Genomic DNA, 13,053 nt, shown 5'->3' on the forward strand with positions numbered 1-13,053 from the left:
ATCTAGGTGCTGTATCGGAGACAACTGGACTTGTTTTTTTACATTGCTGTGTGGGAGTGTCCTTACCGTGTGGGAGTATCCCTACATGGTGTGTGAGTATCCCTACATAGTGTTGGAGTGTCCTTACCGCGTGGGAGTATCCCTACATGGTGTGTGAGTATCCCTACATAGTGTTGGAGTGTCCTTACATAGTATTGGAGTGTCCTTACATAGTGTTGGAGTGTCCTTACGTGTGGGAGTATCCCTACATGGTGTGTGAGTATCCCTACATAGTGTTGGAGTGTCCTTACATAGTGTTGGAGTGTCCTTACATAGTGTTGGAGTGTCCTTACCGTGTGGGAGTATCCCTACATGGTGTGTGAGTATCCCTACATAGTGTTTGAGTGTCCTTACATAGTGTTGGAGTGTCCTTACCGCGTGGGAGTATCCCTACATAGTGTGTGAGTATCCCTACATAGTGTTGGAGTGTCCTTACATAGTGTTTGAGTGTCCTTACATAGTGTTGGAGTGTCCTTACCGCGTGGGAGTATCCCTAAATGGTGTGTGAGTATCCCTACATAGTGTTGGAGTGTCCTTACATAGTGTTGGAGTGTCCTTACATAGTGTTCGAGTGTCCTTACACCGTGTGGAAGTGTCCTTACACTGTGTGGGAGTTTCCCTACATAGTGTGTGAGTATCCCTACATAGTGTGGGAGTGTCCTTACTGAGTGTGGGAGTGTCCTTACATAGTCGTTAAGGACAGGTATGAGATCTGAGTTTTGAGCCTGGACTTCACTGCTCTTCATGCTCTGTTCAATGATACACGTTCCAGTTGGACACAGATGGATAATTTTACTCCTCTTTTAAACCATCTGTCCTCTCTGGACAACATGATTCCACTGTTGTCCTCAAAGGACTGTTTTGTCTCCTTCAGGTGTCAGTGGACAGCAGAGTGCTGACCTCCTGTGTTGTGCCATTCCTTTATGGAGATAAATGTATTATTACATCAGGGATATCAATTCTGAGGTTCAGCAGAGACATTATAATACTGTAATAAGACAGTGGGCCTAAAAAGGACGTTGGGTTCATACACACGCTGCTTTAGAGACGCTCTAACATGTAATCATGTAATTTCCGACAGTCTTTGAAAGCAGCATCGGTTCCGCCACTTGTTGCCCGGCGGAGGAACGCCCCCGCTGCTCTCCGCCTCTCCCCGGGTATATGAGCCGAAGCCCGGCCACAGTCCAGCCACAGCTCGCTGCCGAACAGAACATTAACATGGCTGCTCAGCGGGTCATCGTGTACGGCGGGAGAGGAGCTCTGGGCTCAAAGTGCGTCCAGCACTTTAAAACCAAAGGATGGGTGAGTTACCTCGGAGCTAACATGCTAACATGCTAACAGCCTGCTCTGCTAAGTGATGAAGCTGCTAACTGTCGGTTCTGTGTGTCGGAACACCCACAGTGGGTCGCCTGCATCGACATGGCTCCGAACGACGAGGCGAACGAGAACGTGATCGTGAAGATGAGCGAGAGTTTCACGGAGCAGGCGGGACAGGTGAGCGACCAGAACTCTGACAGAACTCCAACAGAACCACATGTTGGCTCGTTGAGTCTCCTACAGGTCAGAGTCCAGATGACTCAGTGAAGCTGCTGGAACCAGAAGTCTGAGTCGTGACGTGTAAACATCTGATCAGAACTATGAATCGATCCGTGTTTTATTGATCCGTGTTGTTCAGACAGAAACTGTCTGCATGCTAATGCTGCGTTCAAGTCGCATGGAAAAGAAGGGGAAAGTAGTGCTGAAACAACTATAATCTGTAATGTTTCAACATGATAAAGCTGTTTGTCTGCTTTGTTAGATGGACAGTATTCATATTTAGTGACAGCCAGTCAGATTTATTGACTAGTTCAGAATCCACAGATAAAACTTTTCTGTTTTCTTTGATCGATAAATCGTCAACTATCAATATAATCGCCAACAACTATCAATATTCAGCCGTAAAGCTGCTCAACAGGAGGCGTGCAGCCTGTGCAGCTCAGCCCGAGACCAACAACATGCAGAACTACAGCTCATGTACAGATCAGTTCTGACCCGATGCAGGATGATGTCTGACATGTTGGTTTGCCCTCACTTGGCCAGTTTATGAGACTTTGTTTAAATCTAGCAGCATATATCATCATACACACTTCAGGTAAAGATTAATATTGTTAGGTAGTAAAGTATGTGTTTTACTCCTGTGCATCACTTTGGAGGCTGCTGAGTGTTTCTACAAACACCCTGATTCTGTTTGTTGACTTGAACGCAGCGTTTCCAGCTGCTGTACGAGCCGAAGCGTGTCACCTGTGGCTTCATGAGAAGGTGTGAGTCATCACCTGTCATTCTGTGCAGGTGACGGCAGATGTGGCTTCATTACTGGGGGAACAGAAGGTGGACGCTATCTTGTGTGTGGCAGGAGGCTGGGCGGGAGGAAGCTGCGGCTCCAAAGGTCAGAGATCAACCTTTATCTGCTGTTGCATTAATAATCAGCCAATCATTTCCTGCAGCAGGTTGAAATTAAACTCAGCCAAAATAAACTGCGTCTTAAAATGTGTTTAATGTCATTTGAGGATGTTTTGTTTGTTCTTAACTTTGGGAACATTATGTGTGAAGCATTAATCTCAACTTACTCGCTGCTGCTAAATTCTGTGAGTCCAAAGAGAACCAGAGAGTAAGAGTTTGTTATTTAAACCTCAGTTCCAGTTAGTTTACTGCGTTTATCTGACAGCTAGCATTTAAAACTAGCTGCATATAAAAGGAAGCCAGCAGTTCTGTGTTAGTAATGACCGCAGTGATATCTCATTGTGCAGCGTTTTGGAGTTTGCTGTAAGTCGTGTCTGATCAGAAGATAAATACTACTCTGTTGTTTGTTCAGTAAAATGCAGCAGCAGCCCTGAGCGGCTAGTTAGCTTAGCTTCACATAAACACTGGAAACTGTTTCACCTTGTTTCCAGTCTTTGTGCTAAGCTAAGCTAACCAGAATGCAGAGAAGCGTATATTCCCCCAAACTATTCTTTTTGATGCCAGTGCTAAATAATATGATGCATCTGTGGATTAATCATGTTGGATGAAGAAGAATTTAAAAGAAGCTTTCATTTTATTTCTGTCTTAGATTTATACAAAAACACAGATCTGATGTGGAAACAGAGCGTGTGGACCTCGACCATCTCCAGCCGCCTCGCCGCTCTGCATCTAAAGGAAGGCGGACTGTTGACTTTGGCCGGGGCCAAAGCGGCGCTGTCAGGAACTGGAGGTAAGGCACACGTTCTGTTTACCGTTCTCATCGTGATGACCCGTCTGGCTGTGTGTCATGTCGGGGTTGCAGGCAGACGGTGATATAATGGAGACTTGATTGCACAGATGTCTCTGTTGTACAACCTGCCAATTCTGATAATGGAGGTAATAGAAAACGCTGCAGGGCTCGGACGAGGGAATTGACACACTGATCAGAGACGCGTGGGATCTCACACAGTTCCCGACAGCGTGAGGAGAGGCGTCGATAAAATGGATCTGACGAACAAAACAAGGGAAAAGATGGAATAGCTGATGAGGTCTGTTAACGCCGCGGCTCAGTGGTTCAGGGGTTTCATCAACAACAAGTCAGTGGTTTGATTCCCACAACAGCCTGTTGGTCCAGCAGCAGCCCTCTGCTCTGTGAGCGTCCTTGAGCAAGTGACTCAACTCTGACCTGCTCACTCATTATAACCTGCTGATACAAGTCCAGATAAAAAGTTAAAATGTAACCGATGAGGGACGACACGAGGACAACAAGACGACACATTAATACAGTAAAACTAGATGATGGCCGACTGATATTGCTGAAGCGATTAGCTGACATTAGAATAATTTGGTAAGTTTATAGTAAATTAATTTATCCAGCAAATGTTGTTTGTTGTAACTTCGCCAACAAAATAATCTTCAGCATTATTTGTCATATTTTATATTCAGATGAATATCTTCTTTGGGTTTTGGCCTAAAGAGATGCTAAAAATGATTGTTTTGAGTTTTTAAAGAATAATGTGTGCAGATTTATTTCTGTTCTCCAGATTACACCCCGGTCCGCAACAGTTGTTATTATTTATAATAAATCCGATATCTCAACACAAACTGTCATCAGTGCTGTCCTACTTTTTCACTGGAAGAAACACCACTGACAGATAAACACTTTGGAGACACATTGTTAGTCGCAGCCTTATTAAACAATACATTTATCATTGTATCAATATAAAGCATGAATGAAGCAGATGTACAGATTAACAGCCACACAGACGTGTTACACAAACACCCGTTTGTATTTTTAACCCTGTGTTCTTCATATCGATAAAACAGGAGTCAGTATGAAGAATTGTACAATGGAAATACTCAAGTTAAGGACCTCAAAATGATACTTCAAACAGTGCTCGAGTAACTTCTACTGAGTTACATTTCATCATTGTTTATTCTTAATTTTGACATGAAAGATTTACATTTTTCCTGCAAACGTAAATCAGTTATTAGTCTCTTTGATTAATAATAATCTGTTTTGGCATCAGCCCAGAAGAAGTTATACCGGTCGATCCCTGATCAATATGTCTGACTTCCTCTAGAATTGAGTAATCGGAGGAAGAAGCCTCATATTTTGGATGTTGTGCCGGTAAATTGAATTGTACCGACAGTCAGCCATTGTTAATGTGACAGCGGCGGACTTCACGCCAGCCTCTGTAGCATCCAGACAGACTCTGGTGTGTTGCCATGTGATGTCCAGCCTCCGAGCCGGCCATGTGATTGGCTGAGATCCAGCTCTACAATACAATATAAAGCCCTGCGTCAGCAGTCAGCACAAAGCCCTCACACTCATTGGCTGCTGGCTTAGGAGGAGGATGACTCAGCAGTCTTGGCTCCACACACACATGGATGGTGTGATACAGTGATGATGATGATGATGATACAGTTTGGAGATCCTGATATCTATTGTTCTTCTGGCTGAGCTTGTATTGATGCTGGAAGCTGCCGTACTGCAGAGCTGATTGTGTTTTAAACACAAAAGACCTGCGACACAATCTGTGTGGTCTCATTAACAGGAGTCAGTATCAAGAGCCAGAGGTGAAGAAATGAAGCGTAACTCCGGAGAGATCAAACAGTGGGAGAAAATGATTCAGATTAACTGAGCTGGAAACAAGGAGGCAGATTAAAAGTCTAAAGACGTCTAAAATTAAAATGTTCAGGTTAATTAATCAGGTAATAAATTACTGTGGACTCATTATTGTCTTTAGTTTTAGAGAATCTTTTATCTAATTATATTCATCTCACACCACCTGATACTGTTGTTTTCATTATAACTCACATTTATTAATGACCTGCCATGTGACTGCAGATGTAAGTTAGCTCGAAGCTAACTCTGCTACAATGCCTTTACACATAAAGATGAGTTGAATAAATTAAATGTACCTGTTGGTAAAATGATGGTAAAAGATTTCCCTCACTCTAATAATCATATTTCTACAGAACACGTGTTTGTCCAAAAGTCATCCTTAAGTTTGGATAAATATATCTTTAAAGGTCTTTAAAATCAATATATTAAGCGTCTGACACCCTGTGGAAGTTTAGCCACAAAGATTCAAAAGTAAAGGAGTGAAAAGGTGAAATGATTTTGGGTCTGTCGGACACAGATCGATTGAGGAGAGGAAATGTGCCCGTCAGTTTTGCCTTTTCACTCCTTTACTTTTGAAACTTTGTGGCAGACAGATTAACCTGAAACAGACTGAGAAGGAGAGTCAGACCACGTGAAGGGAGTTTTAATAATCCTGACCTCTGATTCTGGATTTAAAACAGAGGTTGTACCCGGAGGGACTAAGCGCAGGATCGTCTCTGTTCTCATGGGACTAGTATTTTATAAATAATCCCCAACATGATTATTCTCCAAGATATGCAGAAGATATCTGTCAGTGTTCAGAAGCACTGCAGACACTGTTGTTCACTCTACACCTCAACTTGTTTTCTCTGAACCTCTGTACTTCAGCCCGGTCAGCTGCCTGTCACAGTGTTTATTGAGCTGAGAGTCTTTTCCACTTTGTATCAAGTCCTTCATTTAGAATCCAAAGTCTCTTTGTTTCTTCTGGCCTGGAGCAGCTCTTTGAAAATGAAGCTATGATAAAAGCATTTATAAAGTAAAAGTTCACTGAATTAAAGCAGGAGGCAACTTTCAAACTATTTCTGACTTGTAACAAAGTATTTCCACCCACAAACCTCCATAAAGAGTGAAGGTCAGAGAGGCCACACAGCTGTCACAGCACTTCAGATAATGATGGAGACGACACACAAATAACATAATATTATTCAAAAAGTAATAATGATGATAATGAACTAAGAGACCAAATTATGACAGTAAGGTCAGAAACATACAAACACTCTCTATTTACTGTCTTATAACAAAGAAAAGCAGCTAAACTTTAAGAAGTAAATATTTCACATTTTGCACATTAATATAAATTTAACTAGCTCAGACATTCTGTAAGTTTAAATGGTGCAACCCACTTAAAGTTGATGATTGTTTTTAATCTATCTATAATATCCAATACTGCATTATTATTATTATTATTATTGTTATTATTATTACTATTATTATTGCTGAGGTAAAGACTGATGCTGAAAGCAACAACACCTTGATGGTTAGCAGATGTAGCTGTTGATGGAGGCTCAGTGTCATGTGACCTGTCGGGTCGCTGGAGGCTGACCTGCTGCTTTCACACCACATCAGAGCAGTGGTGAGTTCACTGTCCTTGGACTTTTGCATGACCGGCATCTCTAACTCGTGCTCCTTTTACAAAAGCTCGTGATAAAAGCCGTGTCACCACCCCTCGTTCCTATTGGTCAGTTCTTTGTAAGCCTGTCATAAGATTGGTTAAGTGGGGTGTGCAGCTGCTTGGCATTCTTTAGAAAACCACTTTTACATGTTTTTTGGGAGGGAGGGGGAACTTAATGTTTCCAGATGCTGAAGCTACAAAACAGTCCTGGAAGGCATCTGAGGCTGGAACCATGTAGAAACAAACGAGCAGGCAGTGATAATGTTTCTGTGTAGTCAGTAGATGTGAATGTGTTTCCATGCTTCCTCTGCTTCACTTCCTGTATACGACACAGACGTATACCACCAGAGCTGGGCTGCATTTTACCTGCTCACTGCATCAAACTCTCAGAATGTTCCCTCCACAGATTCTCCAATGTTTCCACTTGACCTCTCTCTACCGAGACAATGTCCTCCTCCTCCTCTCCCGGCCACAGTGTGTGTTTCTTTTGCAAACTGAATTTCCTCCAGGACACTACATGAAATATTCTGTCCGTGCTCTGCAGGTATGGTGGGTTATGGCATGGCCAAAGCTGCCGTCCACCAGCTCACTCAGAGTCTTGCGGCAAAGAACAGTGGGATGCCATCGGGAGCTGTTGCTGTGGCGATACTACCGTGAGTACTGCTGTGAGATGTTGTGTACACATTTAGATCATGATGTGAAGGAGAACAGGCCACTGCAGATCTCTGAGTGTTGTTTATCTGCTGCCTGTAGGCCGGACAGCAGGTTTGTGTTAGATCTCGACCCATTTCGCCTTGTTTGAAAATGGAGGGAATATTTGAGAGATTGATTTGAGCTGTCCATGCATGTTTTTTATTTTTATTTATGATATTTGATCTTTCAGTGTTGGACTGTTACCAGGATAACCCACGACTTCTGAACACGTCTCTCTCTCTGGGAAACCAATGTGCATTTTTCACAGTTCTTCTCTCTGTTCTTCACAGTTCTTCTCTCTGTTCTTCACAGTTCTTCTTAGACAGAACGATCAATTAGTTTATTGATAAAGGATGGAAAGATTCATCTATGAATAAAACAACAAGTGTTAGTTGCAGCCTCTATATTTATCAGCCTTTTAGTAAAAATGTATGAGTTTCATACTCCACCAGACAACCCTGAATACTGTCTGCAGAAGCAACAGAGACTAATTATTAAACGTCCTTGATAAAGAGAACTTCAGTATCAGAGATTTTGTAACCTGATGCTCGTAAACGACTCGCAGCACGTTCGTGTTTCCCAGCCTGCATCGTCTCATACTTTATGACAAAAGATATATTTTCTCCTGGATTCAGCTCGCCGCTCGCTGGTTGTTATTAGGTTGTTTTTTTCCTCTTTTTTTTTTTTTTTATTGGTTATTGTTGGCAGCAGATTTTTATTACAGACAAATATGAAGGTCTCAGTTAGTGTGGATGAGATTCTCTGTCCTGTCATTGCCTGGTGCTTTGTGCTGTGAGGTTGAGAGTAGTTGTTGATATTCAACACAAATGTTGCACAGTGCGGCTCTAAATACCACCAACACACCCGGGGAGGGAGTGAAGATGAAGCATTGTGCTGTCAGATGAACTGAGCCTCGTCCTCCTCTGTGATGATCGACAGATAAGTGAAGATAAGTGGCCGGATGCACAGACGTAAAAGGCTGCTGTAGATCTCTGCTCGTGCACACGGTCTGTCTCAGATGAATGACGCACACGGTGCCTTTTGATGGCCGGCTCCGTCTGCGTATTACATTTAAAAGCAGTGTTTTCTGCATTGTCACCATGAGAAGCTGGAAACGGCTCTTCAGGGGTGGATCCAGCTCCTGCTCTGTGTTTGGTTGTGTTTCTGGACCCGGTCTGCCTCTCCAGCAGGCTGTCACATCTGTTCAGCGTTAGCCCGATGACTTGCATTTCTGTTGCAGCCTGCATCCCCCAACCCCCCCGTGCTGCTGTGCCATCATGTATATACCAACACTGTGCAGCTTTTGTGGACACTCACATGTGTTTTCCTGCAGAGGTTGTGTAAAGATCAAACTGCAGCCTGTCTGTGTGTTTTTCTAAGCATGTACAGAAAGATAAAAAGACATTATTGTAATAAATGATGTGTGCGATTTGTCGATTAGCCAATAAAATGTTTCTGCTCCGGCTAGTTGGCACCAAAAATACTAGTCGATTAGACTTAATATTATTTTGTTCATAAAGAGATTTTAATTAGGCGTCACATTGACATCATTTGCACTGAAATGTCATTTTTTCCTCATCAAATGTTGCGTAATGAAAAGAAAACAGCATCTGTTGATTTTGATGTTAAGCTGGTTATCCTTCACTATTGTTGTAAATACTGATGTGTTTATGTATTTGTAGCATTCACTGACTGAATCAGGCATGTTTGTAATGTTGTATTAACAGGAGTGGTGTCAAAAAAAGCTTCTTTATAATAAGAGCAGTACATCTGCAGGTTTTCTTGTTTATAATGATGAACACAGACCAGCGCCTCCTGGTGGTGTATGGAGGTGTTTCCTCTCACACTGTTGATCGGTGCCTGCAGGCTTTGTGGTGTGTTCAAGTGCAGTTTTCTGGGCGGGACACAGTCAACGCGAGGCGACGCAGCGATCATCATTCGTCACCACTACAGTAGTTTGATGTCTGGGTCCTGAAATACATTAAAGTTATTATTATTAATGACTAATAATAACATATACAATATTCCTCAGGACACTGTTTAACCTAAGAGATTGGATTGTGCTCAGTTTAGACAGTTCTGAGTCTGAATTGAATCATCTGTAACGTCAGGGCCCCCTTCAGTCTCTGTGCAGTTTATCCTACTTATTAAAATACTGTATATGTTCTTGTACGTAAGTGTATCTTAAGCTCCATGAGGACTCCTCTTAAACACTCCAGCACCCTCAGGTCAGGAGGATGTGTTGTTGAAAAGCTGTTACACAGAACATCACATGTTAACATGTACATGTCGCACTCAAAGCTCTCTGTGTAGCTCAGTGATATATGAAGTCATGAGTGTGATGATAGAACAGAGACGTGATCTGAATGTGTCTCTGTGTGTGAAGCTGCTGCAGTCTGCCGCTCGTTCTTTGCTCTCTGCTCAGACGCTGCCGCTCACTCTGATTGTCATCTGGCTTAATTTGACAGGGTTACCTTGGATACGCCGATGAACAGGAAGTTCATGCCTGACGCAGATTTCAGTTCCTGGACAACGCTGGACTACATCGCAGAGTGAGTGCTGAGGACATCAATGATTCTTTATCTGTCTTATTTACAGGCTGCAGATCTTCTCTATATGATTCCTCATCGTCTTTCTTTGTTGTGTGTTATTGACAATATTATTCTGTCAAGACAGAAGCGCGATTACACTGTGAACAATTTACTGTTAGATTTAGGTTATTGACATGTGAAGCAGCTGCTTTTGTTACTGTCGACCTAATAAACTAATAATTAATGCTGAGTGATTGATACTTAGATGTTTTTCCATGTTTTCATTATTTGGAAAACATCAACAGTTCTGTGGAACATTTTCATATCATCATTTATGAACGTTTAAAACAAACATGAGAAACTGTCTCGTACCTGGACTTTGTCCTTGATTTGATGAATTAATTCAAGTAATCAGTAATTTCTGACAGAAACCAGTTTGTGTTTAGTCTGTGTTCTCCAAAGCAGATTAGATTGGATTTGATCCACTTTGATAATCCCCGAGGAAACAGACGAGGGTCCGAGGACAGAAATAGAAATAATCTCAGCGGTGTGACATGAAGAGAGTCGGCACTCGCAGCTTCGTTGTCTCTTCTCTGTACTTCTGCACTGCTGCCTGGCTTTAACTGACAAACTTCATTCATAACAGGTGTAAATGATCGTTAGCTGACGACATTCTTTAATGTCAACTTTGTTATTCAAACCCAAAAAGTCTGTGAATGTGTGAAAGTCACTGTTTTTAAATGCTGCTCTGAAACTATTTAGTCAACGATGAGAATGTGTCTGATGACGTGTCATGAGCCAGTTTCTCATGAATATGCCAGATCTACATTTTTTGTGTCACATCATGTCAACACTGGCCACAACTACAGTATATGTGAATGTCAGTAAAGCACATATTGGTGATACTGATATTTGGCTAATATACGGATGCATCCCTGGTATAATTATCACAACTGGTACTCGATGAATCCATGTGTTTGGTGCTTTGAAATAACATATGTTGTATTTTGAGACAGTAGAATCAACATGTGTTGAATGTTGCTTTAATTTCCGTGTTTCCTGCAGATTGTTCTTCAGCTGGGCCACAGGGACGAGCCGGCCGGCTTCAGGGAGCCTGATGCAGCTGCAGACCTCCGGAGGTGAAACCCAGGCGGTGCCCACACAGTAGAGGACAGACGGGAGCTGTGGAGGCGGGGGGGGGGAAGAGGAAGCAGCGAGATGAGGAGACAAAGGAGAACAGAGATATAGACTGGAAGGGGGAGGATATAGGGAGGCGTGATGAAGAGGACTGAGAGGTGAAGAAGAGAGAGGAGGAGGCGGAGGAGGAGGAGGAGGGCTTGTGTTGGAAATGCTGCCTCACAGCGCCATCTAGCTGTAAATCCATACATTTGTCCAGCTGTAACAGTCAATCAGACATCAGCACCAACTGAATTGTGCGGGCTCCACTCCAGCACAATGATTTCAGGACAGGAATTCTATAATAAAATGTGTTTGTAGCTGATTTTTGCTCAGGACTGCAGAAGCTGTCGCTGATTAAGATGCAGACATGATGTTTGATAGAATCCACTGTTCCTCTGTGTCATCACAGTAAAACATGCTGACACAATACCTAAACAACTCAACATGATGATCTGATCCAGTGTGACGTGAGATCTGTGGACCTTGTAGTTTTTACTGTCTGTAGTCCCTGAAGGTCCTCTGCCACTGAGGGACCTCGAAGTAGAAAGAAAGAAAGAAAGAAAGAAAGAAAGAAAGCCGCTGTCTTCTCTCAAACGGACAATAGAGTTTAAAGTGGAGTGGCCTTATTCTGTGTTTGTAGCTATCCAGTCAGTGACCTTGGTGTCGGCGGTGAGAAAAAGGTGCTCCGTTCCTGTTGTGTGTTGTAACTGTGTCAAATTCACAATAAAATGAGTTTTAAAAAAGAATAGATTTGAAGTTCAGAGTTCATTCTTGACCCTGTAAACAAACGTTCACCAGTAAAGACGCTCAGTGCCTTTTTTTCGACAGTTTGGATATCTGCTGTTCTTGATGCTGATAAGAGTTGAATATGATGTTATTACCACTGTTCATATTGTCCCTGATGTCTCAGGTGACAGGAGGCTGTTTTAAACCACCCAGTACTTTAAGTCTTAATCTATTCCAGAACAATTTACTGAAACACTTTATTCAAAATCTGAACAAATCCAGCTCAAAGCCATGAGCATCTGCCGGATGCACTGTGACAAGTCTGAGCCGGGTCTCATCCATGTTGTGGCCCGTGGATTGTTCTGGGTTCCGGCGCATCCCACAGATGCTCAACTGGATCTTGTTCTGGGGAATAAGGAGGCCAGTTTGACACCTTGAGTTCTTCGTCAGGTTCCTCAAAAACATTCCTGGGCAGTTTCTGTGGTGCTGCAGACACGTTGTCCTGCTGGAGGGCCACTGCCACCCAGCAGGACTGTTGACATGAGGGGCTGTAGTCGATCCGTAGCGCTGTAGTCGGTCCGTAGCGCTGTAGTCAGTCCGTAGCGCTGTAGTCGATCCGTAGCGCTGTAGTCGGTCCGTAGCGCTGTAGTCGGTCCGTAACGCTGTAGTCGATCCGTAACGCTGTAGTCGATCCGTAGCGCTGTAGTCAGTCCGTAGCGCTGTAGTCGATCCGTAGCGCTGTAGTCGGTCCGTAGCGCTGTAGTCGGTCCGTAACGCTGTAGTCGATCTGTAACGCTGTAGTCGATCCGTAACGCTGTAGTCGATCTGTAACGCTGTAGTCGATCCGTAACGCTGTAGTCGGTCTGTAACGCTGTAGTCGGTCCGTAACGCTGTAGTCGATCTGTAACGCTGTAGTCGATCCGTAACGCTGTAGTCGGTCCGTAACGCTGTAGTTGGTCCGTAGCGCTGTTGTCGATCTGTAACGCTGTAGTCGATCCGTAACGCTGTAGTCGGTCCGTAACGCTGTAGTTGGTCCGTAGCGCTGTAGTCGATCTGTAACGCTGTAGTCGGTCCGTAGCGCTGTTGTCGGTCCGTAACGCTGTAGTCGATCTGTAACGCTGTAGTCG

The 13,053-nt window shown here is 43.3% G+C and overlaps 1 protein-coding gene across 1 annotated transcript; it reads left to right on the forward strand.

The window, feature by feature from the left end:
* The first annotated feature begins 1,146 nt into the window (after window positions 1–1,146).
* qdpra (quinoid dihydropteridine reductase a) lies at window positions 1,147–11,946 on the forward strand. The gene is made up of 7 exons (XM_030397283.1): window positions 1,147–1,341; window positions 1,441–1,533; window positions 2,368–2,464; window positions 3,128–3,268; window positions 7,342–7,450; window positions 9,959–10,042; window positions 11,087–11,946. Exons 1-7 carry the CDS (start codon window positions 1,201–1,203, stop codon window positions 11,187–11,189), a joined length of 768 nt encoding a protein of 255 aa, XP_030253143.1. The 5' UTR covers window positions 1,147–1,200; the 3' UTR covers window positions 11,190–11,946.
* The last annotated feature ends 1,107 nt before the right edge of the window (window positions 11,947–13,053 follow it).

This window comes from Sparus aurata, chromosome 18 (assembly GCF_900880675.1).
Source record: "Sparus aurata chromosome 18, fSpaAur1.1, whole genome shotgun sequence".
NCBI classification, from domain to species: domain Eukaryota; kingdom Metazoa; phylum Chordata; class Actinopteri; order Spariformes; family Sparidae; genus Sparus; species Sparus aurata.